This window comes from Podarcis raffonei, chromosome 13 (genome assembly GCF_027172205.1).
Source record: "Podarcis raffonei isolate rPodRaf1 chromosome 13, rPodRaf1.pri, whole genome shotgun sequence".
In the NCBI taxonomy this organism is placed as follows: Eukaryota; Metazoa; Chordata; class Lepidosauria; order Squamata; family Lacertidae; genus Podarcis; species Podarcis raffonei.
In genome coordinates this window covers 18,892,340-18,919,440 of record NC_070614.1, presented here as the reverse complement: position 1 = coordinate 18,919,440, position 27,101 = coordinate 18,892,340, and the positions used below count along the sequence as shown (strand labels likewise).

General features: G+C 41.9%; 1 protein-coding gene across 1 annotated transcript in view; it reads right to left on the bottom strand.

Annotated features, from left to right (window-relative positions):
• Positions 1 to 27,101, bottom strand: part of LASP1 (LIM and SH3 protein 1) — a 50,216-nt gene extending 23,115 nt beyond the window's left edge. Inside the window, exons 1-3 of the mRNA XM_053360843.1 lie at positions 26,938 to 27,101; positions 19,005 to 19,099; positions 2,948 to 3,032 (exon numbers count right to left, since the gene is read on the bottom strand). Coding sequence (XP_053216818.1) covers positions 2,948 to 3,032; positions 19,005 to 19,099; positions 26,938 to 27,006 — 249 coding nt within the window. The 5' untranslated portion in view covers positions 27,007 to 27,101. The remainder of the gene's footprint in view (positions 1 to 2,947; positions 3,033 to 19,004; positions 19,100 to 26,937) is intronic.

Genomic DNA, 27,101 nt, shown 5'->3' with positions numbered 1-27,101 from the left:
AAGAGCAAAAGTCACAGGTGCTTGATTACTCCACTGCCCCCAGAAAATATCATGATTGCTGTGGGAAGTCACCTATGTCCTGTTGGTCCTGACTGTGGGGATCATACATTACACAGATACACACAGTTGCCATCTAACAGGGAGCTTTCTTTAGTACAGTTGTACCTTGGAAGTCGAATGGAATCCATTCCGGAAGTCCGTTTGACTTCCAAAATGTTTGGAAACCAAAGTGCAGCTTCTGATTGGCTGCAGGAAGCTCCTGTAGCCAATCGGAAGCCATGGAAGCCCCGCTGGATGTTCGGGTTCCAAAGAATGTTAGCAAACCGCAACACCCACTTCCGGATTTGCGGCATTCGGGAGCCAAAACGTCCGAGTACCAAGGCATTCAGGATCCAAGGTACAACTGTACAGTCAAACCTCACCTGTCAAACCGTTCTGGAAGCCCGTTCGGCTTCCGAAATGCTCTACAACCGAGGCATGGCTACCAATTGGTTGCAAGAGCTTCCTGCACTCAAGTGGAAACTGTGTCGTACGTTTGGCTACCAAAAAATGCTCAAAAACCAGAGCATTTACAATGGTACCTCGGGTTAAGAACTTAATTCATTCTGGAGGTCTGTTCTTAACCTGAAACTGTTCTTAACCTGAAGCACCACTTTAGCTAATGGGGCCTCCCACTGCCACTGCACAATTTCTGTTCTCATCTTGAAGCAAAGTTCTTAACCTGAGGTAATATTTCTGGGTTAGTGGAGTCTGTAACCTGAAGCGCATGTAACCTGAAGCGTATGTAATCCGATGTACCACTGTACTTCCAGATTTTCGGGGTTCGGGAGCTGAAACGTTCCAAAACAGAGCCGTTCAGGAACTGAGGTTTGACTGTACCAGGATACACGTTGACCACACCACACACATGTATTTCTCTCTCATACATTAATGCACTTCACATATGAACCTCTCCCTCTCTCTTCTAAGCACCTCTCTCCCTCTCACAGACCACATATACGGTATACCACCTGCTCAGTTACTCATACAAACCACACAAACCACACGAATCTCTTTCTTTGTCCATCTCTCTTAATCACACACTGTGCACCCCCTCTGAAAGGCCTCTTTACCAGTGAAGAAGCGCCTGCCATTTCAACCACCCCCCTCCAAAGCTATTCACATGACAACTGGTTGGCAATCACTGCCCTAATGGTTGACTGAACCCTAAGTTAGAGTAGCATACGAATTCCCAAATACCGAGCAATCTAGACCAAAAAATAGCATTAAAACAATTACAAAGAAGGACAAGATGTACTTGTGTGCAGATATATCAAAAGAATCTACAATCTCATACCATCATATCTAAGCATCAAATTCTGTAGCCAGATCACATTAAAAGCTTCAACACAACATGTTTCCCCCCTCTTCAAGCTATCCAGTGTTTCTTGTGGCTCATAACAATTCCTAGTCAAGTAGGGCATGGGACAGAATAAATTATCACACCCCTTAGAGGGAGAGATACCGATAATAAACTGTCACTATTAATTTTTAAAGCACCAAGCAGCATCCTCTAGTTGGACACTCCAGGATAACTGCTTTTCTTTTAGGCGGTTGTTGTCACCCACTCACAGGGAAGAAATGTTTCCCTCCTCTACCAAGTAGGTACTCTATGCACCCTGCCCACTCCTCCTCCTTGACTATAGGTCACTAAGCATACTATGCACCAGGGAACTGGCTCACTATCCAGACAATTAGTTGACTGCTACCGACAGCAAGCACTGCTTTGTCATTTTCAGGTGTGGTTGAGATTCAAAGTATGCCTGCAAATGGACATTTTGCTCTGCAGATTTACAAAGATGGCTTCAAAACTGATCCACAGAGAAAACCGTTTGCAGGCGTGGTTTGAATTCAAACTGTATCTGCAAATGGGGCTCACTGTGAGCATTGACCAGTTGCTCAATCAGGGTTTTCTGCTTGGCCAAGGAACCATCGGAAACTGAAAGTATGCTCTTGATAGTTCCTTTGCAGGTGCACACTTACCTGCCCCACACCTGACATCACATATAACATCAGGTATGTGCAGTTTGGGGGAAGCGGCTTCATGGGCCAAATTAGCACTAATTAGGCCCATGAGCTAAAGGTTCCTCACTGATGTTATACACAATGTACAACATCCTAGATTCTATTCTTGCTCTGGTAACCTTCTCTGGCATTTCTAGCAGGTAAAGAGCTTTCAATTCATTTGCCCAGCCTTCCAACAAACCTGTGCAGCAGATTATTTGTCTACCCACCTACAGTGAAGAAACAGGCTAAAGGATGAGATGCATCCTGAGGTGCCATTATGATCATGATAGAGAGTGCTATGTGAAAAATAATTTGTGTCCTGTAGTCCTCAGAGTTGACTATGGCAGCCAGTACTTTGTTCAGGGTATGAAACTCATCCCTCAATGCCACTTAATTTCTGGCCATACTACTCCGCCTTCATCTTATCACCATCTTGACTATAATATTTTAGAGTGCTTGGCTTGTGTGCTAAACCACAACTTATTTGCTCACCTAATTACTGCACACTTGCAGCCTGTACTTTACACTGAGCAGTTTTATTGGGTACATTTTAATCTGCAACTCCTTCCACTTCTCCAGATTCCTCAGCTGCTGCTTCTTCTTCTTTATTGGCGCTTCAAATTCTTGTCCATCAATTATTGTATCATAAATATCATCTGTTTGTAGGGGGGATGCTTGTCAGAGCTTGTTAATTTCATTTCAGCTTTGATAATTTCATTTCCTCAGGCAATATTTTAGTAGTTTTCCTTTCTGACAGCTAAGGAGAGAGTTCTATTTTTGAAAGAGGTTGAATATACACACATCCTCTTTGGGTGCCGTTTCCAGAAGACCACTGAGGAAAATACTGTAACTGAGAGAATATAGCAGAAGGCAACATGTGAAGAAACTTTTATAGCCTTACTTGACTCTGAAGCTCGCTCTGCTGTTTAAGGCGCAGGTTTTCTGGGGTGTCTGCCACCATAGTGAAGGACTGCTTTGGGTAGTGTCTGCAAAGAGGGGAAAAAATAGGCTGTGTTAAAAAGGAATCATTCTTAATCTGGTTTGGCCAGATTAGATGAAATCAATACCAGCACAGTCTCTATACATATCATCTGCCCCCCAGTTTGTGTCACTATGATCTTGCTCCTAAATAGACCAATTGTGGATTTTACTCAGCTGTTCATGGTACCTCTGTCCACCTAATATAATGGATACTGCTATGTTGCAACTGTCTTTAGTACTGTGGCAGATTGATAGGAATAATGCAAAAACCTAAAGGAAAATTTTGACGTAGCGTCTGTGACATCACTGAATTGGCTCAGCTACAGTGTACCAAAATCCAGGGAGTAGGGAAGGAAGTAAGAGCAGATAAAATGTATTCCTGCACAGATACTTTGTGAAAACTATACCCTTAGTTGGCAAGTTTTGTACTTATGCCTCTCCCCACAATTTAGCTTATTTAAATATATCCAAATTTAGATGCAGTTATCCATTGCCTACCTTAAGAGGCAAGTGTAAAAGCAGCTGGGGGCAACTGAGACAAATCAGGCCAGTCAAAATTTGTCAAACAACCTGCAATGCTTCCCTAATCCCTGCTGTTTGGTAGCTAAATTAAGCATTGGTCCATGAATTCAGAGGGGGCTCTATGTGCAAAACCACTGAAGATGTGCATAAGGCTAACCTAGTACAGTATCATGAATTTAGCTTCCATGAGCATAAAACTATCACGTGATTCTTCCTCCAGAAGAGCTAACAAATCAGAGAGCTCAACAGGGGACCTGTTTCACATATATCTAAGGTGCTTGGCAAATAAGGGATACATTTCAAACTTTAATCCATAAATTTCGCTTTCATAGCATTTCCCTTCTGGAACAACTTTTTATTGGATTTTATTTAAAAGGATCATAGGAATGATAAATAATACAAATGAATAGACCAAGTCTTCTCATGTTATCTGTATGTCACAAAAATGGCACAATAAATTTGCAGTAATATCTACAATGTATGGTTCATTATTAGTGGTCAATGTATAGGTTCTTGGTTCATGAACTGATTAAACAAATTCAAAAGGGAAACAGGATACAACAGAGTTAACAGATAACATTCAACATTGCACAACTAAACACCTAATCAGGAGCCCTTGTGGTTGTGTTTTTCCTCTTATGTTACCAATGAAACAATATAAAGCATTAGTATTTTGATGAATGTGGGAAGGGGGTTCAAACAGAAGGTAATAATTTATGTTTAAGTTAAAATTTAGATAAACCAGACTAAGCCAAATGCTGATGGGTTGTTTATTTTCTGGAATACTGGGATATGTTATGAAATTACACCATACAGTGTAAAGCCATTTTTCTTGATCTGCCCACAAGTCAACCATAGTTTATTTGTTAATCTTTCCAGGAGGGCTGTTTCCCAAACTGCTTTGTATCAACTGTCTATCATTGTGCCAGAAAGGTGTTTCCAGTGTCTGGTTATGTTGTGTCTCACTGCTTGTAGTAACTGGCATGTTAATTCTTTATTATTATGTAAATCCAGATTGTTATCTTGAAATATATTTAATAAAATTATTTCTGGATTGACTTCTAATTGTTGTTTTCTTCTGGGGAACCTAGCTGTCTTATGCAGAACATTTAGCCATGATTGCAAAGTCAGCATCAGTCTGCTAAAAATTCAGAAAGTAGAAGGATGTTACATGTGGGTATACAGTGGTTGTTTCTGCATACTTAATGCCCCACAACCTTGACTTAAATGAGCACACAACCACACACACACACACACACACACACACACACAAAAGAATAGCGAGATCTTGCAACTACAGTAATTTGGGGAAATTAATGGTTGTTATTTGGCCTACATCTACATAGTTGGACAATTTTTGTACCTTCATTGCACAAAAATAAAGGTTCTCCAACCTAGAGGGCATTGTAGCCAATCAAAACCACTTAGAAGAACATGCCTGCAGAAATGCAAAGTTATTTGGTGCAGACTTTTTAGCTCAGGGCTCATTTTCTTTAAAAACAAATTTCTAGCCCTTATGTGTAAAGTCTGAAAATGCGGCCAGTGATTGGTGAATTTATGATTACATGAACACGATTCCAGTTGCTAAGGAGCAGAGGTTTTAGCACCCTTCTTTACAGCTAGCAAAATAAAACAAACAAGGATCTACAAATATTCACAATTCTTTTGCACCACAACATTTGGGTTACCTTGATGCAAAATTCAGAGGCCTTTTAAAATGCAGTCTACATAGAACTGTTTGGCTCTGTGAATCTCCATCTGTCCTTGGGCCACACCGATGAAACAGCCAATCGCTTTTCCCATCCCCTTCATGAGCACTGCCAGTTTTGCTTTCTTGGCATATAAAGTTCCACTATATTCTTGTGACGAGAATTAGCCTCCGCTCATTGGATAACCTCCACTTTTAACACTCTGGATGAACCCATTAGAAGTTAAATACTCCAGGAGCAGAGAGCCCCCTGCCCTTTCTGATTTCAAAGCACCCACTGGATTTCATTACATTCAAGTTTATGCACAGGCAGACCTCTATACCACACCTTTGCAAAGCTGCAGAACATCACAGTATTATCCACCGATACCACACAAAGATAAGCCACTAGCCACAGCAAGGATGAAAAATAACCTGTGAGCACAATGTAGCAGAAAGGCAGGAAATTCAGGGTTAAAAATAGAACTGACTACTCAGAAAGACCAATTAAGAATGAGTATATGTTTAACTGTGCTTACAAAATAAGCAAGCAGCAAGCAACTGCATGCTCAGTACCAGCACTCCCCTCCCCACAAGTTGTGGGGTACAAAGTACAGTATACAATTCCAGGCCATACTGTTATTTCTGGAAGGAGAGGGGAATGGCCCCCTCTTGTGCAATTTAAGGACATCAGCTGTAGATTACACTGGCTGACATGACACAGAAGGGACCACCTAGCTAAGGGTATTACATCCCACATATTAAAAAGTGAAGGAGGAAGAGAGAAAAGAAGTGAAACTGTGGCAGCTAAATGCTATTCAATAAGATCTATGGAGAGGTCTAATCCTGAAGGGAGAAAATAGGAAGGGGAACAGAAAACCACCCTTTTTAAAAAAAGTGGAAAATGTGCCTTAATTTAAGGGCTGTCTGACAATGCACTGCGATTTTGAGTACTGGTGAAACAGAAAGCAGCCTGTCTGCTTGAAGACAATCTCCTAGCCTGCAAACCTGACAAGACTAATGCATGAGCAAGAAATATGCAGTTCCTATGTCTGCCCTAAAATATAAACCCCCAAAATTCCCCTTAATCCCAATTCAGGTTAACCCGCTTAGAGCAGCGAGATATTCTGCGTACACACACAGTATCGTCACAGAACAGGAGGGATAGCTAGCTTGAGCCCACATAAGAGCATTAGACCTTGAAGATTTAGGTTTTAGTTCTTCAGCTACAGTCTTGTAGCAAACCACTCTCACTCAGTGCCCCAATATGTAGTATGGAACAGAAATAATATTTCAAAGAATAATTGCCAATGAATGAATTAAGATAGCATCTCAATACAGTATGTGGATTAGAGTTAGATATGGTTTTCACTTTTCCTTTTCGATTAATGAGAGCATAAAAATGCTAAGTGATTTTGCAATTCTGAATCCCTTTCAAGGCAATCTTGTAATACAGTGTAACGAGATTGCTAGGAACCCAAGCTGAAATCCCTGAAGAGCAGGATCATCATGTGGACAGAAGGCTGCCATTTTGAATCCTTGTCACTTCTCTGCTCCAATTAGCTTAGGGCCAAATTTGAAGTTAAACCTGCATCTGCTGCCAAAAACAGCCAGATGTCTAGCTCTCCCTTTTCGTGAATCTGCAGCAGAACTCTTCTATGTTGTGATGCTGTGTACTACCACTAGGATTGGAGGTGGCATATGGGAGTCCTAGTTGCCGAGGAATGCAAGTAGAGAGAGTGCTCTTGCATTCATATCCTGCTTCAGATATGACTGAGGGGAAGGTGGAAGCAAGACATCTTAAATTTTTTTTTTAAATTGCCAGCAGTTAGAGCAACATGCAGGGTCTGTAGTAAGTGTAGTATTAAGATTCTAAGTGGGAGGCTTGAGAAATTGCTCCCCTTGAAGCAATTCTAAGCCTAAATCTAAACATGTGTCTTGACTGGGCCAGGTGGTATGCTACTGACTTTGAATAGTGTACTGCACCACAAACATCAACTCTGCAAGAAACAATCAAAGCTGTCACACATACCCATCTTCTAGCCATTTATATTTTAGGTTATATTTGGTTTATATTTCAGTTAAATAAAATTAAGGTAACCTTTTAGTACCTGTCTAATTGGCAGTGGTTAATCCAAGTAGCACTTCCTGGGAGCTGGCAGGGATATACATTTTGGGTGGTGCAGGCTCTTATATTAAAGCTTATGGCCACAGCTAGTCTATATATCAACATATTCTAACCTTGATGCAAATGCATTTCTAGGTCGAGAGAAGTCCTGATCATACACAGTGTATTTATAATTAACAAGTTTAGGTGGTGGATATGGTTAGAGTATATTTTAATTTTTATATTTATCTGGTTATCCTCAATATGCATTTTTTTACTTTAAAATGAAATATTGTTTGTGGGGTAGGTGAAAGGGTGGCTGCTGCAGTCTAGCTACCATTCATTGTTGGGTAGCAGGATACAGCAGAAGCCAGCAATAACAGAGTAAGGTACAGGTAAAAGGACCCCTGACCATTAGGTCCAGTCGTGACCGACTCTGGGGTTGCGGCGCTCATCTCGCTTTATTGGCCGAGGGAGCCAGCGTACAGCTTCCGGGTCATGTGGCCAGCATGACTAAGCCACTTTTGGCGAACCAGAGCAGCGCACAGAAATGCCGTTTACCTTCCTACCAGAGTGGTACCTATTTATCTACTTGCACTTTGACGTGCTTTTGAACTGCTAGGTTGGCAGGAGCAGGGACCGAGCAACAGAGTAAAAGGGACAAATAAGAGAGGAAATATAGGTTTCATCAGGATATTTTAACTGTCAGTATTTGCTTGTCAATGAGAAAAGATTCTATGGAAGGCAGCTACCAGATGTTCATTCAAACCTTTTTTTTTAAAAAAAAAAGCTTAACGAAGATACAGACTATAGACAGACACACTGGAACATTTATGGTTGTGCAGTGAGCTTTATGTTGCTGCTATGAAGAGCCAAATTTCTTAGCTTGCCATGGCAACCACTTCCAGTGCTTGTGTTCCAGAAGAGGGTTCCCAGTAGTGGCCACGTGTTTTGGTGCAGAAGATTTTTTAAAAAAACAAACAAGCAGGCAAACACACAAACTCCTCAAAGAGAACTGTTAGCATTCTAAAGAGATGTACAATTCAGTTCTGGGAGTTGGTACTTGAAATCCTAGTATCGCTGCCAATAATTGCAGTTCAAGAGTATTAGCAGTGTAATGCAAGGGAAAATCTCACAACCACAGACTTGGCTTATCAGAATCAGGAATTAAAACATTCATGTTTAAACTTAGTTTTCTATTCTCTAAATAACTTCTGCATCAAAAACACCCAGTTTCACCAGCATTTAATTGTTTCCTGTACATATCAGGTTGGCATAGTCCCATAAACTACTGAAGGAAACAATAAGGGTAAGGGTCTGATACTAGCTCATAATTTAAAAAATTATTTTGAATGCTAAATGTTTCACATATTGAAGGGTTGTTTGGAATCACTACTTGAATCCACGTGGCAGTGTAATGGGTTTAACAGTGAACAGTCACTGTGGAAATTCATCCTTGCAGTAGGAACATTGTCAGTGGTTGACCTAACAGCTAGAGCAGGGGTCAGCCAACTTTTTCAGTCGGGGGATGGTCCACTGTCCCTCAGACCTTGTGGGGGGGCAGACTATATTTTGAGGGGGGGACAAATTCCTATGCCCCACAAATAACCCAGAAGTGCATTTTAAACAAAAGCACACATTCTACTCATGTAAAAACACCAGGCAGGCCCCGCAAATAACCCAGAGATGCATTTTAAATAAAAGGACACATTCTACTCATGTAAAAACATGCTGATTCCCGGACCGTCTGCAGGCTGGATTGAGAAGGCTTGATCCGGCCCCCGGGGCTTGATCCGGCCCCCGGGGCTTGATCCGGCCCCCGGGCCTTAGTTTGTCTACCTATGAGCTAGACTAGAGCAAAGATACTTTCTTACTAAATACAGCATGTCCACATAGATTTCAGTTTCTCAAAAGATACTTAAGTACTGGCATTAGCAATGACTTTTTGAAATCAGGACCAGAAGACCTAAATATTTGGAGGGAAACCCAAAACCAGCCACTTTCAGTAAGAGGCCCAAGTGAACAGCAGCAAGTTATTTTGAAATCTGCTCTGTGGAAAATGTATATTGCTACCATAATTACTAAGCAAGAGACAGAAAATGAGTCCAAATGTAAAGGAGGAAAAGTTTGGATTCTCCTTCATAATATGAATAAGAGTGGCCATGTAACTCTTGAATAACTAGCATAAATACAAATGCTTAGAATAAGGCAGAAGCAGATCTCATCTGTACAAGAACTGCAGTAAATGCACTGCAGTTATTTTAAATGTTTTAAATGTTTCAATTAGCAAGTGACGTGGTCTCCAATAACATAAGCCATTTTTGTGGCTCCTACCTCTTAGTTCTACCAAACAAATGTGGCCTTCACTTCCATACTTATGCCATTCCTAAAAAAACCAAAAACCCTCCCCTATCATCTGCTATCACTTAGCAAATGTCCACCTTCAGCCTTTGTAGATTCTACTTCTTGCTACCTCATAGCAAGGGGCGGCGGCGGGGGGGGGGGGAGAATTTGTATTGCTCACTTTCTATTGAATAAGCTAGTTATTAAAGTATACCTACATTTCACTCCCACCACAAGATAAAGAGATGAAACTGACACACTTTTATAATGTATCAAAAGGTAGTAAAGAGAAAATTCCCAGTACGTACTGTATTAATTCCCTAGGTCACAAACTGGCTTGCACACATTTCAGAACACTGAGGAGGAACTCTTTAATGGAGAAAATTAATCTGAGAGTGTGCAAAATTGGGGAAAAATATGTTAACTTGGATAGAGGGGCTTAACAACAATGCAAGAAGTTCAAGGCCTTTTCATTATCTAAAAATGTGATGCACTTCAACCCTCATTACTAAAATGTATTTCCACATGAAACTTTAAGATAAAAAATTAAATATGAAAGTTCTTCCATTTCCACCTTTATCTTTACTGCAGGTGCTTGTGATCAGTCTTAGTTCATATAATACTGTGCTACCAGCAACTCCTTTGTAAGTTGCAAAAAAGCAACTAATAAGTCAAATAAATAATAATAATATCATCCATTGTCCTAAGTTCTTGAAGGAAGGCTTCAAAGCAGGGGTTGAAAAAAAACAAAGTAACAGGTGGGAAGCATGCTGATTGCTGACCAAATACTTGACACCACACATCCTATAATACTTTGGAGGTGCAGATATGACATTGGGTTGTATACTGGAAGATCTGTATTTAAAAGGGAAAACAAAACTGGAAAATATCACAACTTTTTTACAGTTACCTAGAAGCAGACACAATAGGTAAGTGACAGCTATTTAAAATCTTCCTACTCTACTGAAAGCAAATCATTAGCATCATGCATTGCAAAATGTGACATTTGTATGAAGGCTTGCAATTTCTGAGAAAAAGCTTTCAAGAACTGAAAAAGCAGGCTATGAGGTTGATTTGGAAGGGGGGTAGAATATAAATCCAATAAATAATACAGCAGATTAACTTGGAGCACAGATTCATGAATGGAGAGATTTCAAATAGTCACTCTTAACTAAACGTGTGTGTTAAAATGCCATAGTTTTCCAGAAAGACCCGTATACAGCTCAGGAGCCAGCCTTTGACAACCTTAACATCCTGCAAGTTCCATACAATTCAATCACAGATTCTGATTCAGTTTGGGAATCATTCATTTCCTTCCTGAGTTAGAAATGAAAGTATCCTTTATTCACCAACAGCAACAGAACAATTCCCATATTGATTTCTAGTGAGAATCAATTTCAAGTCATACATGCTGTTTGTGACTAATCCAGGCTCAACCTTCACCTAAAGGAAAGGTTCGAGATGAGATGATACTCCCAAAATATCATTCCAAGAGGAAGACAATTTTATATCTTTAAAGAATTTTCATCCCACTCTTTAGTCAAAAAAGCTCCCAGAGCAGCTTACAGTTTACTACAGAAAGTGCCTATCCTCAGGCTTACAATCTAAAATAAAAAATAATAAAAATTGACACAAAAATAAAATGGATTGGAAGGGAGGGGGCAAATCCATTTTCAAGTTCTTAGTTACAAGTTCCTATAATGATCTGCTAGGACTGAAGAGTTCAAGAACAGAAGCCAATAGCTGCTGGTCTCTTAGCTGTACAGTGGACCCCCCGGATATGAACTTAATTCGTTCCATGGGTCTGTACATACCCTGAAAAGTCCACATCTAGAGGTGCCACTTCTGCGCATGTGCGCGGTGCGATATAGCGCTTCTGCGTATATGGCGAAACCCAGAAGTTTGCCGTGTTCCCAACCCAAAAGTTACCGTACATTACCTGAAGGTAACGTAACCCGAGGGTCCACTGTACTGATAGAGTGGCTCTGCATCCCTTCTCTATTACAGTCTGATGTAATGGTTGCTGCCAAGTGATAACTGATGGAAGAAAGAGCCTGGATTCTCAGCAAAGCTAGTACAGAACTGAAGAGAAGATCACTTCTGGGATGGTTTCTTCCAAATGACAGTTATTCATTCATCAAGCAATAGCATTCATCAAACATTAGCACTCCAGCAGCACAACAGAGTAATAAGATCTCCCCAGTACAACGCCATTTTTAAGAGCAACAGGGATGCAAATAAAAAAGCTGCGATATTCAGATCAGAGAAATAGCACTAGACAGTTGAGGATTATAAAACAAATACTTTGAACATGTCCCCAAAGAGAGCAAAGACCTAAAAGTGCTGATCTTACAGAGCACCGCACCACAGCATTTGACTTCCTATGTGCAATTATAACTGCAAAACAGAGGGAAGGACATGGGGACAGCCACATGGAGTCTAAGAATGATGATAAAAGACACCAAAGAGGCAAACCAGTCATGCATTTTCCCCCTCCATGGCGATAATAAATCGCTTCTACTAAAAGGAACCACATATATTAGTTTCCCAAAACAGAGAAACAAGAAATAGATGCTACTGAAAGAAACACGGAAATGTAGTCATCCAATACTATTAATTCATCCAGTAAAAGTCGCAACAAATAAACAGACAAAAACCGTTTTAAAGCAGCTGTTCTGCAGAAAGGAGTGCTGTATCTTCCTTCCAAGCAGGGGGAAGAGGAAATAACTGTGCAACTAGGCCACTCACTTCCTGCCATCTATTCTACAGCATTTCAAGAAATAAAGAGGTCTGCTCAGTGGAGTGTACATAAGTCAGCCTTCCAGATTCACCACACTCAAGCAATTCATTACCAGCACCCACTTCCTTTTAGTGTGGACTGACAATAGCCTGTTCCAGAACTCTAGGAAACTTTGCTGCTTCTGTGCAGAAAAATCATGTTCTGTTCTGAACTTTCCTCTTCTTACTAGTAAACTGGAGATGTAGAGAACGAAGTGTGCTTTTATGCAATAGTGTGCATTGTTGCTCTGTAGAATATTATGAGGCATTCACTAGTGACAAGGTATGTTTTGTTTCTGAAGTAAATGTATGTGAGAAATGAAGAGCCAGATTTTACACCCCTCCCTACTACTGTATTATAACTAGTCAAAACCGCAAAAACCTAGCCTACTTGTTCCTATGACATAGCTGCATCGCAACAGGAACAGACTCCAGCCTGCAGCCTCCTCTGGCAAACCAGCAGAGGCTCATTTTGATCAATGGAATTATAAACACACTTTTTGCAGAAGCTACTTTAGTTCTGGGTCACAAAAAACAGAAGTTTTAAAGGAGGTGTTTTCTTTCATCACAAGTAATAACTTTTATACTAACACGCCCTTCAGAGGTTTGCATATTTAAATGTAATCAATACAGCATGTACGTAACCCAAACCCCTTAGTAAAATGACACCTAAAACAGAACATTTGTTTGTCTCGAAATCAAAACTGGGGTGAGCCATTTATTCCAAATTAAGGTACTTCCAAAACAGCTAGAAAGCTGAAGTATTGTATACATGAAGTCACATAAAACTCAATTACTGAAAAAATCTGAGGGCATGGCATTTTTATGTCTTAATAGTCAACACTTTGGACATGATGCTTTCATTTTATGCTAGGACTGCACTAGCATAATAGGAGAAGCTTGATATAATGTTGGCTTGTGGAAGTTTCCCCTTCACACTTGAATCAGTCTTAGCTTGACGGGGGGAGGGCAAATGGAACTGAGCTGCTGCAGGATGTTTCTTTTCATACATTAAGAGTCCTTGAACTGAAGAAGAGAGAATTATACAATCTCTCAAATGGAAAAATTAGAGATGGAAGAGTTCTGAGTCAGCATTGTCCAAGGAGTTCACATGCCCACACAGCCATGAAGTTAACTAGGTAACCTTGGGCCAGTTACACACAGGCAGCTTAAGTTACCTCACAGAGTTGTGAAGACAAGGGGGGCTAGCCCACATCCATGCATTACCACCTCTGAGCTCACTTAAAGAGTGAGGTAACAATGTAAAACCATGCAAAATTCCATTACTGGAAGCCCGAGTCAAGCTTATACAGTTTTTGATCAATGTATTTTAATTTTTGTTGTAATCCTTACATTAACCCAGTAAAGTAAGCCAAAATTATCCCTATATTACAGATAGGGGTCAGAGAAATACTAATTAATTCACAGAAGTGGCAACAGTCAAATCAGGAGCTTACCAATTCATGGCTCTATCTTTATATGCTACAATAACTCTGTAAAAGTGGGGCTAACAGGGTATATCATTCATTCTAGCTTTTCAAAGACACTATTGACAGAAGATGCTAGGAAGTAAGCCCTTGAGATCAGAGCAAACATGCCCTGTTCACCCCACCTCATTGATGAAGGAAAGCCTCAGAGGACAAAACCACACAGCAAAGGCGCCATTGGAAGGTTATGTTCAGATTGCCGTATGGCATCAAGGCAGCAAAGAGGAAGCCCAGCCTTCTTCCTACTGCTCTGACTGAGAAATAAGCTTACGGCCTGGCAGGAAGCCAGAGCACGGACAGAAGAAAGCCTGTATTAGACATGTTTGAAAAAGCAAGCTTACTCCTGCCAGCATAAACGTGGCCTTTTCCCTCCCCACTCCACAGAAAATGATAGGACATTCATTGTACAATTCCACTTTTTATGGCGGATGTTTAGAAAGGAGGGCCTTGTACAAGACTCTTGTCAGCACTGACCATAGTTGGAATCCCCCCACCCCCAAAATATTGTGCCAAAGCGTACATATATTAGGGGTTTGGTCTCAAACTACTATTTTACACACTTTATATAAAATCTAGTGTTTTATATTTGGCAAAATTCTGCACTTTGGTAAGGAGCAGTGTGTCTGAAGAGAAGATGAGTATACGGAAACATGAGCACTAATTAAAAGAAGGGCAATTCCTTATCTCTGAATCTCAAACTTTTGAGAACATACAGTATCTGTATATTTTCAATCTTGCCCTCACATACCTGAGGAACACACCTGGTCAAAGAAATCCTAGCCAAGTTAATCATATGCCGTTTAACTAAATAGGAAGAAACAAGTATATGCATAAAAAGAGTTAAGAAAAACAGTGTTTTAAATAGCGAATATGCATGTCACAACAGCAACCATCTTAGAAGAGCCACCATCTTTTCTTGTGAGAAGAAAAAGGGGTCATTTCTTCTAAGATGGCATTTACAACCTATATTTTTTCACTACTTCTATTACAATACTTTAAATTCTGCTGCCTGATTAATGGGGGGACATCAATAACAAAGTGTTTTTTAATCAATTATATAGGTAAAGGTACCCCTGCCCGTATGGGCCAGTCTTGACAGACTCTAGGGTTGTGCACTCATCTCACTCTAGAGGCCGGGAGCCAGCAGACACTTCTGGGTCACGTGGCCAGCGTGATGAAGCTGCTCTGGTGAACCGGCACCAGAGCAGCACACGGAACACCGTTTACCTTCCCACTATAAAGCGGTACCTATTTATCTACTTGCACTTAAGGGTGCTTTCGAACTGCTAGGTGGGCAGGAGCTGGGACCGAACAATGGGAGCTCACCCCGCCGCAGAGATTCGAACCACCGACCATGCGATTGGCAAGTCCTAGGCGCTGAGGTTTTACCCACAGCGCCACCCGCATCCCCTAATCAATTATATACTGCAGACCTAATCAGAAACCTAATCATATTTTCCATTACAGTTTGAACCCTAGTTGTGAAGGTTTTTGTTTTGTTTTTTAACCAAAAGATTCCTTGGAATAAACAAAAAAATAAAAATTGTCCAGTAGCACCTCAGAGACCAACTAAGTTTGTTCTTGCTATAAGCTTTCGTGTGCATGCACATGACTCCCACCTGCCACAAGGTGGAACAAGATGGAAGCCCCAAACAAAAGAGCCCCCAGACTTTTATTAGCTGCTAATCCCCATGTTACACCCCCCAAAACTACATCACTCATACATCACGGTTACATCATGAAAGGGGAGGTCTGGTGGCAGTAATCTGAGCATCCTGGACCCTGCCCCATGGTTCTCCTTGCCCTCCACCAAACACCCATCAAGTGTAACAAAAAAGTTATTTACATTTCCCTGTTTCCCATCCAAGTTAATCACACCCTTTTGTCTTCATCTGGGCTTGTTATTTCTGGAATGGCTACCTGTCTGGCACTCAGGTATTAGGATGCCAGGGATTATCACTCAGGCAGAGGGGCTGCTGAGTAGCTGAGTTCATGTGTCTATATGAATTTCTGAAGTTTTCCCAGTGAGCCGGTACATAGATACATTTATCAGTGAATTGTTACATTTGGTATTGTGCAGCAAAGGCCCTTTGAATAGATAGGAAGAAACTGTGATGAAGTGTTTCGTGGGGACAAATCACAAAAGTCACAAAAGTGATTGTGGTGCTTTTTGTAGTGGGCTGCATGTGCATGATATCTGCTGGAGGGGCAACCCCCCCCAACTTATACATAAATTCCTGCAACAGTCTCTAGGGTGCTACTGGACAAGTTTCCCCCCCCCAATATATTTTGACTGCGTCAGACCAACACAGCTACCTACCTGAATCTAGAACCATAGGAATAAACAATTCATGTTACCTCTCTTGATGGATGCTGAATGTGGCATGTGGTACAACTAAGCTCAGAAAAACCCAGTAGCACCCCACCTCCTAAAATATCCTTGCTCTGGACATGGATTCTAGGTGCCCTTAAATCCTCTCTTGAAGTTCTATCCCACATACACACTTCCTGAATTGCTGCCCATAAAGGGACAACTCTGTACTCTGCTGCTCTATCTAAATACTCAAATTTCCCACCCAGTGCTGCTGAAGTTTTCAACAAGAAGAATGGAACAAGAACAAAGCTTTACCTAGTCTAAGCTACCTTCATGGGCATAGCAGGCTGAATGGAAAACCGAGGTTTGGAGGTGATGAACTGGAGGAGAGGAGGTCACCTTGCAGCCATCTTGACTATTAGTGACACAACCAGCAGCACGACAATTGTCCTGGGGAAGGCAGCATCTGTCTTGATCAGGAGACCAGTTGTGAACTAAAGTATCCCATATCTCCAGACAGAAGTGGCAGTGGGAAACATAAGCAAAAACACTGGAAATGAGGCTTTTCCAAGCATTTAGATCTGTCTAAATGAGCCATAAGCTGCTGGTAAAACACAGCTTCATTCTATTTGTTACAACTGAGTGGGTCTTATAGAAGCTGAAGGGGAAATTTAATTTTTCCATCTCTTGAGAATGCCAAGTAACAGACATGGGTCAAGGGTTGTGGGCAGTCACCATTTTCACAGGCTTTACTCAAGCCCATGTTTATAATAGCAAACCACTGTGGCTAATCACATGTTCTGTTTGTTTCTTAAATGTATCTGTCACTTCTTAACAATATTCTCATCTCGCTTTCATCTTTGGACCAGATGATGTAGTTATTCTGGGCTGGATCCAGAGTTAAGTGTGCTAATGGGACTGGTGGAAATCTACTTCCCACCACCTCCTCCATCTGGCAGTCCCCGCTACCCACGCATGCAACACAGGGACTCAAGGGAATTTGCTGAACGGGATGGGCTGTGGTGTGGGGGCAGCCTCAAAATGGTTGGAGGCAACTTTCCTGAACAGAATCTTGCCACATACTTTCGCCTGCACTTATGTATAATTTCTACGCCTTTCCAAAAATTCCTAACCCTGACTTGCTCCCAAGTCTTTCCCCTCCCCAAGCCTTTTCAGAAAGCTTCTGAAGCAGCTTTCTTGACCCAAATATTTTCATGCCATCCCTTTTTATGATCTCCATTACTTTCCACTGCAAACTTAGATTTTCATCTTCCTGTTCTTTTGCTATTGGCACTGTTGATCTTTCCCTTTCATGTCCTCTTCTGAAATACTTGCTGCTTTCAGAGCTTTTCTTGAATCACTGCCACTAGTTAACCCATATATCCTTCTTGCTATCCCATGACTTTTGCATTATCCATCTATGCTTAAAATTACCAACATTCTAGCACTGAGCACATCACTTTGTGGACTGTGTCACTGTTGCAATCCCATGTTAAGACATATTTATTTGCCCAGGCCTTAAGTTAGTTTTATTGCCTTGCCTCTACTTGCTTTACAGCAGGAAAGGAGGAACTTTTTGGGATGGAGGGCCACATTACCCCAGTGAAAAGCTGTCAGAGGCCACATTTCAATAGTGGGTAAAGCCAGACCTATACATAATCATACATCACTGACACTCTCACACAGGTTAAATTCTACTTCCCGTGGAAAGACACATATGTTAAATTCTCAGTAACGGCACTCAGGTTACATCCTCCCCTTTCTCCAAAGACTTTTAAAAAACCAATCTTGTAAGAATGAAAGCTTTCCTTTTACCTGTCAAAAAAGTTCAGGGATCCCAGAAGAATACAATGTACTGCTGAACAGCAAGCCTTGCCTTACAACTATTCAAAGTCTCAAACTTCAAAATGAAATTGCACCCCAAAAATTGCTTGTAAACAATTGCAAAATGTATGGAGAACTTTTTGCACATTAGCAAAGTGCAAGCTTGAGTCTTCATGTAGCTAGAGTTTCTTACTTCCTACAGCAGATCTCCTTGCACAGGAAGGAGTTGCAATTTCACATCTTGCAATGGAGGTTGTAAAGAAAGTCTCTCACCCACCTGCTAATGCAATGGTACACTCTCCCTCTCTTTTTGGTTCCCTCTTCCCCTTTCCCCTCAGCTAAGCTGATTGCACAGATCAGCTGTTTAACATGAAACAGCTGATGGGGGAGGAAATGCAGCTCCCAGCTGAAGAAGTGATGGGTGAGAGGGGACAGAGAGGGCCAGAATAAGTCCAACTGTAGGCCAAATCTGGACTGGAGACTCCTCTCTCCTGTGCTATAGTTTCATTTTGTTATGAAGGATGTGGGATATGATGTTTATACTACTGTATTTTTATTATTGTATACCACACTGGAATTTGTCAGGATAAAGTTCAGAATTTTTGAAAAATAAAATAGGTCACCTATCATGCTGTTGGCACTAGCTTCCTAATGAATAACAAATTCCATTCTCTCAGAGTCACTGACAAGGGTTTAGAAGGATACTTTGAAAGGATGGACTAATTAGGATTAATACCTCCACAGGTATCAGCTCAGCTTCTTTCTTTCTGTCTGTTGCCTGCCACAATCAACAACTAAATTGCATTGAGATTTCCAGATACATACAGCCCCTTGAAATATACTTTTCACTTGCAGCTATACACAACCAGCTTTACAGAGTAGAAGGGCAAAGTAATGTGAACACCAGCAACTTACGCATTGCAATACGGCTTCTTCTCATAGCCCTTGTAGTTTTTCATGTTGAGAGTCATCTTGCAGACCTCGCAGTGGAAACATGCTTTATGCCAAAACTGGGAAAACATGAGAAACAAGTGTTAATGTAGAAAGTTTTATAGTGGGCTACTTCTTCCTAGCTGGAAAGTGTTATTCCCAGCAGTGGCTATTAGCCTCTAGAAATTACAATCAAGCATGCTGCAAGAAGACTCTTTCTAGTATCCTGCAGCACTGTCTCCTCCAGAGCTTTCCAAACTTCAGGTAAAACACTTTTTAGATACGCATCATTTCGCAACACAGAAACAGAGTTTTACTAGAAAACCAGAGGTTAAACTACCGTATTTTTCGCACCATAGGACGCACCGGACAATAGGACGCACCTTGTTTTAGAGGGGGGAGAACAAGGGAAAAAAATTCTTCCGCTCTCTGCCCAGCGCCCCTTCAGCGAAGCGGCAGGAAGCGCTGCGCAGAGAGTGGGAGAATTTTCCCCCTCTTGTTTTCCCGCTCTAAAACAAGGGGCCGTTTAAGGTGCGTTCAGGCGGCTACCTTGGAAGCCTGGAGAGCTAGAGGGGTCAGTGCGCACCGACCCCTCTCGCTCTCCAGGCTTCAGGTTCCTTTCGACCTGCTCTTTGGGGCTGGCGGGGTGAAGCCCACCGCCAGCCCCAAAGAGCAGGTCAGGGAGCAGCGGAAAGGCGCAGCGGAGAGGCTGCTGCCATAGTCACGCGTCACTTCTCCAGCTGGGAGAGGATTGCGGGGCTATGGCTTCTTTAGCCCCGCACGCGCTCTCCCGGCTGGAGAGGTGACGCACGGCTATAGAGGCTCCTGCCATAGCCGCGCCTCACCTCTCCAGCCGGAAGAGAGTAAGCCGGGCTTCTTTAGCCCCCCGCGCGCTCTCCCAGCTGGAGAGGTGACGCGCGGCTATGGAGGCTCCTGCCATTACCTCTCCAGCCGGGAGAGGGCTGCGGGGCTATGGTGTCTTCACTCCATAGGACGCACACACATTTCCCCTTCATTTTTGAAGGGGAAAAAGTGCGTCCTATAGAGCGAAAAATACGGTAACACCTTTCCTGCCCTGGGAGTGTTCATGCAACACAGCTACACGCTGCAGCCGACACACTAACGTGTCATGACAAACAGTTTGGAAAGCTCTGGTCTGCTCCATTATGAAGGTCTGTTTAGACATATGCTTGACCAAAGAGCCTTTCAACAGCATTTATTCAACCCAAAAACACACTGTGTTTAAAGTTTAAAGACAGGCTAGGGAAAACATTCCTTTGTATTCAGTCAATGACCTATTTGTTTTTCAACAAACAAGCATTAGCAGTTTATACAATGTGGTCAGCGCTAACCAAAATTGTATTATATTGGCACATGATGAGCCTTAGGAAATATTTCCAACTCATCACCTGACTGCAAGTTCTCTCCCCACCCTCCCCCAACAGGAAGTTGCCATATGTGGTCTTAGCACAGAAATCTAATCCTGATACGCTGAGGAAGGTCTCCTTTCACAGTAACTCTGAAACCACTGTAGTAGGCTTTCCATATGGTCTTGAAAGATAGCTCATCATGCAAGATTGATGCTAAAGCAGCCTTGATTCCCAGATGCTCCTCTAAATGAAATATTTTATGTCTTATAAAAAGCAGACTAGGAGAAAAGCTCCACACTGAGAACAGGTAACACAGAATTGTCAACCAGCAACTATTCTGATAACAAGTAGAAATACAGATTTCCACAACCACATGGTGAGCTGGAGATCTCTTATAGCCAAGCAGCATGCCAGTTTGACTACAAGATTCTGGATTTTGAGAGCAAGAGCAGAGATGCCTCTACATTTTGAAAATCCATGCTAATTTCTCCCACCTTCCACAGCTTGGAAGTGCAATTACTCACCTCTGTCAAACAAGCTAAGCAAACTATCAGAAAGTCACTTGTTTTATCTTAAACACATTCTAAATTCTACAAACCATTCTGGACAGTTCTGAAAGTTATTCAGCACTAACAGCTTAGGGGAAGGGAATATGTGGACTATTGTGGGAAATAATGCACATGTCCAGGAGTGGCACATCACCTAAATGATGAAAGTGATGTGATTATTTTCAAAAGTTCACATGCTCTGAGAAAATGAACAAGATCACAAGTATTTTACAATATCCTTCCAAAACATATTTTGTGAATGTCTCTGATCATGCAGAAAAGTCAATGGTTCAGAAATAAAATTATCTTTAAAAACCCAGACTGGGATATTAAGAAGAAAAAAGTTGGAACCTATTTCTAAAGGTGGAGAGCAAGAAGTCTGAGCAATAATGCCTCTCTATGCCCCCTTCTTAGAAGCATGAAAAACAGAGATATGTCCATAGGTATGTACAAGAAGGGGCTTCTAAGCCAACACACTATCAAAAACCTCACAGGGACTACTTTTTGGCTTTACTTTTCATCTGTAAGAGCTAAAAAAACTTGACTTGAACAAACTTCTGTAGAAACTATCAGATACCATGCAAAGTGAAGTTTATATTTTATGATGTGATTGTACCTAGTTAAGTTGCTCTGTCCACAGGTTCTACCAGCTGACCTGTACTTCCTTCACGTGCAAAAATTTCAGCTTTTAAAAGAAATTTTATAATAAGCAAATGCCAGAATTCTATTTAATGACCAAGATCTACAGCTAGGTTTGCTAGTCTTGTAAAACCAACATTTAGTGGGGGCTGCATTATATTGAAAATACGGTATGGTGTGAATGAGAGAGTACCACACCCAATACTTAAACATGCCCACAACCTAGCATGAGATGACTCAGTATTCGAGCAAAGCAAGCCTGTCTCACTTTGATCGCCCAGGGCAATAGATTTGCACCTTCACCTATGGCTGATGGCCAATTCCTCTTGCAGAAATGAATTTCTGTATTGTGCTCAACAGGCCCCTCTGGTTGCTAACAGGCAAAACTTGTTATTAAACTCTTCCTGTTATGTAACCTCTAGCAGTTTCTAATGCACATATATGAAACCTTAAGATTTTCAGACTCGTTTATGTTTACATATATTTAAAACTGCATTAGAAATAGAGAGCAAGGGTCACTGCATTCCTGGAATGTCTGCCAAGTTTTGTACCCCAGACTGGCAGACTTTTTAGTATAAGTAAATAGTTCAAGATTTTGACAAAATCAGCTGTACCCATTTTTATTTTATTTTTTTGTAGTCTATTGCAACAATTCAGACTTTGGGCAATAACAAGTCTTTCATTACCAAAAGGATGCAGGGTTGCAGAGAGCCTTAAATAACTTTTCTAAACCACAGCATTTCCACCTTCAGTATGTATGCAGACTTCAGGCTGTCTAAAAACTGCATCTCAAGCACATAACCAAGGAGCATGCAACTCCAATACTGCCCCAAGACAAAAAGTTACTCAACCTTCAACATTAGCATTCTGTCAAGTATGTACTCATAGTTTGCAATCACGTACAAGCTTATCCCTGGGGTAATAGCTATGTGGCTTAAACTTTACCTTAAACATAAAATGGAAAACTGAAACTAGTGTAGTGTGGGGCCGTGCTCACACATTACTTCAGCTTAACAGAGATGCTTTAAATCCTCAACAGCTTCTGTCTGCATATAAAGTTTAAAATTCAACCATCACAGAAGAAGCAAATGCTTGAAGAAATACAGCTAGTCAGCATTAAAATGTTCCTCTCACCCTCACCTTTTTGAAACTTGGAAATTATACCCAAAATTACTTGTGTGGAATACCAGTACTGCAAGTTGAAGCTACCTGAGACAATATCTGGAAAGTTGATATGACAGCGGTCTGCACACCAAGGAAAACCAGTAAACTTAAGACAAATCTACATTTCAACATCACCTGCCATTTGGATCCATATATGGTTATATGGAAGTTAACCTTAACTCTTCAGAAATGCTGTCTCCTTACATAGCTGGCAACTTTCCCCCTTTTTTAAGGGAAATTCCCTTATTCCGAATAGGATTCCTCACAAGAAAAAGGAAAAGTTGACAGCTATGGTCTCCTTAACAGCAGCCTGACACTCATCTTATATGCAATGCAACTCCTATGACCTACTGCTTTGAAATTAGAACACACGGATATATGCCTTGAGTTCTTATGCTGACCAAGGGAGCCAATGTGCCAGTTTCTGCATTTGCTGAAGCACAGAGATCTAAAACAGCAGTTCTGAACTTAGTGTTCAGGCTCAATTCCACACCAGTTCTATCAGCATTTTGTCAAAGCCATGCAAATCCCCACTATGAGATAAACACTACCGAACAGTGGGCAGTGATGTATGTGGGGGGGATAAAACCTCTTCTTTTGTGAAGGTGGGAGTTTCTTTCCTCCTCTTATTTCCCCATAAACATTCTTCTCTGAAACACTGGCTCAATTATTATTATCAGCAAGCACTAGTACAACTTGCTCTGAATGAAAACTAGACCAGTGACTATTCTGCATGTCAAATTATACCCCTTCACTGCATTCAATAAAAGGGGCTTTTTGCTTTCTATTGTTCACACCAGGAACCTCAGCAGGAACCTCAGCAACACACAGTTGGATTAAGAGACACTCCTCTACCACCTCAGAACACAAATATCTAATCAGTAGCTATAGTTTGTGGAAATATTACCAGTACAAGATGCACATAGCACAGTGCCTATAACCCAGGACTCCTGATTCCTTCTCTCCCTTTTAAAAACAAACCCTTTTTCTCAAAACATCCATCTTTAAGACTGTATGAATATTTTGCATCACCCCATCTGCATTTTGTATTAATCTAGTTTTTTAAAAAACATTTTAATAGGACAGTCAGCAGGCTTATTTCTTTCAACCTATGTCTGCAGCATTCCTTGATAAAGCAGGGAGTGGATGTAATTTTTTTCTTTAAACAGAGAAGAAAGGAACACAGGTGATATAAACCCTCTTCTGCATGTAATTGACTATCCTGACAGACACACCCTTTAAGGTCTGATACCAGAGAACATAGCTTGGCAAAAAGCACCTGGGTTCAGAGACTATAAGGAGGTACTGGTAAGTGGTGCACTTTTGTGAGAATTCAAGTTTCCCTCATCCACATGCCCCCTTTGCTTTAAATATCCAAACCAGATTAGGATTTAAATGAATCTAGTTTAAAGTGTATGAAAAGGTTTACTGACAGACTACTGCAAAGTGATGGTGGGATATGCCTACCACAGAGCTTTAGCTACTGGGCGGATGGGCTGGCTAGTCACATTTTTTTGCCGGGGTGAAGGCTCCAGAGGGGCACCATTGAGGCTCCCAGCCTGTGTGTGTGCCAAACTGGATCTTTGAACCTGGCTGAAATAAAGCCTAGTTTTGCCCCTACCTGCCACTCTGAAGAGAAAATGGATGCAATTACACAGCTAAGTTCACTTTAGACTGGGAACAAGGAATGGGGGGGGGAGTTGAATTTCTTGAATTTGGAGTGATGTGATTAAGATATTTGCATTTTCCAGACATTTTTCTAAGTCTTACAAAATTTTGTTGGAGAAATAATTAGTGTAACTAAGACTAATTACACTTATTAAGAACTACTAATTATTCTGGTATTGACAATCATACGCAAAACTAAATCTGATCTCTCTTCAATCTTGGAATGTGGCATAAAAGATTAAAAAACTTAAACCAACACAAACAGCAGCAGCAAAAAGGAGCAAGTCTGCCCTTTAAATAAATCTATAAAACCAATTCTAAGTTTTTTAACTCTGAAACACTGCTGAACAATCCATCTGGAGGGAGGAGGCAAGGGAACAGAATCTAAATGTAAAGCAGATGATAGCTTGTTAGTCCCTTTTCATTTTGTCTGTTGAGACACCCAGCTGTGTTTGTAACTGTGGAAAATAAAAAGCACTGGAAGTTCTCTTTGTTACTGGCTTTATCAGAAACTAGTTTGAGAACATTACAGGGAAAAAAGTTGAGGTGATGTGGCACTTACACTGCTTCTTAAAATGGGGTTCACACAAGCAGCTGAAAACAGCTCAGAAATTCCTGTCTTTTAACCTTAGCAGTCAAAACTGGAATAACTGGAATACCTCCAACACCACATTCAGTTGTTCCATAGATATTTTTTTTAATGGAGAAATTGAGAAGGTGCTTTTCTCCAATACTGTCACACAACCACCTCTTCTTGGACAGAAGACTTGGTAGAAATGCTATAAGCTATAGCTTGCTTATTACCCAATCTAATTCACCATCAAATAAGGAAGACTGCAGATTTGTTTAGGTAACCTCAATGCTCACACCCTTCAGCTAAAGGGGAAGACTGTAGTATTTGAGGCAAAGGGCTTGGGGAGTACTAACAGTCACTACTGATAGGGAGAAAAGCAATCTAAGAGAGTGCCAGATGAATGATCTAAGAATGCATCCCCTTTGGTAATTTGCTGTGTTGACAGCACATGCTCTTTGCCTTTTCCCATATGTGTCCCCTAAAGCCAGATTCTTTCTCAAAAGGCAGACTGCTGTGATTCAAGCTATCTACTGGTATCTAAATATCCACAGTCTTATTCCATTGTTTTAGGAAATGGGAGCTGTCAAACCTACCAAGACTAGGAGTGAGACTACTTACTTGCTCTCTTGTGTACACACTCTCTCTCATACACATACTTAATCTAAGGTTACCAGATTTTTTTCAATGAATTGGGGGCACTTTTCAACTTCAATGGATTTCGCATGAGGACTGATTTTGTAAATCCGGGGACTGTCCCCGGGAAACAGGGACGTCTGGTAACCTTAACCTAATCACTCCCAAACTATATCTTAACCACCATATCTGACCAAATCTCTGCATTCCTCAAGTTATTTCAAGCTTTGTCTACTACCAGCAACCCCGGAGATCACAGCCCTCCTTAAACATTCCCCATACTGTCTCCCTGCAAAGCTGCAATCCATTACTACTGTGCACCCCATGGCATAAAACATTTGAATTTCAGCAGCTGCTAAACCCAGGTTGCTCCTCATCACACCTTGCAGGCAATGCACCACACTCTCTAATACCTTTTATATCCTCCTCAACACCTTTCAAAGTTGCCTCCTTGTCATTACTAGCACCCTCTGGGCATCCACAGAAAACTTCCTCCAATTCACCAGCCAAGAAACATTCTCGGGATGGGTGGGGAGGAGGTAAGAGAAGGGGATCTGATCCCTAAACCAGGGGAAAATCCTTGCATTCGTTCCTTTCAGTGAACAACCTGTTATTGCCACCTTTCTGGGTTGGGTGTGTGCGTGTGAGTGAGCGTGTATTACATACATATACTGTATACACACACACCCCTTTCCTCCAGGCTCTCTGCTTATCTGCCATGCCCTTTGGCCTACACTCCAATCACCAACCCCCCACCCGCCAAATAGCAACTCTTCCCCCCCTCACCCTTTTTATTCAGCCCCTTAGTCTCCCATTCCCAACCCCTCTGACCCCCCCTCCGCTCTAGCCATTCATAAACCGCCCCCCTTCCTTTTGTGCTTTACACCCTCCTCCCGCCCCCCCCAAAGACCACAGACTCTCCCCTCCCACCAATTCCTCACTTCGGGGACTGCCCACTCGACGGTCTTCCCCAAGAGACCTCTACACTCCCTGACACACACCTACAGGCTCCCCGCGACCCACCACACCCCTAGATACCCCCCTTTTGCTGGGGTCGTTTCCCCTCTTCCGCCTCACCCACCCCCCTCCCTGTTTCCCCACTGCTCCTGCTCTCCCCTTCCCCAGCTCAGCTTGAGACACGCCCCAAGAGCCTGATTTCAACCCCCCCAGCTCGCCCCACAAACGCAACTGTGTGTGGGGGGGGAAGGAAACCCGCACCCCCAGTTCAGTTTGCCCTCAGCCCCTCCGCTGATTCGCAGCCCCGCCCGCTCAACGGTCGCCGCGCCGCCGCCGCCCTCTCCTCACCCGGCAGCAGCACCCACCTTGTCGAGGCAGTTCACCTTCTCGGTCGGGTACACGATCTTGCCGCAGCGGGCACAGCTGGGGTTCATGGCGGCCGAGGCGAGGAGGAAAGCGTGTGTGTGTGTGTGTGGAGGGAGGGGAGAGAAATGCCTGCGCGTGTGAGGGAGGGAACCAGGAGAGAAAA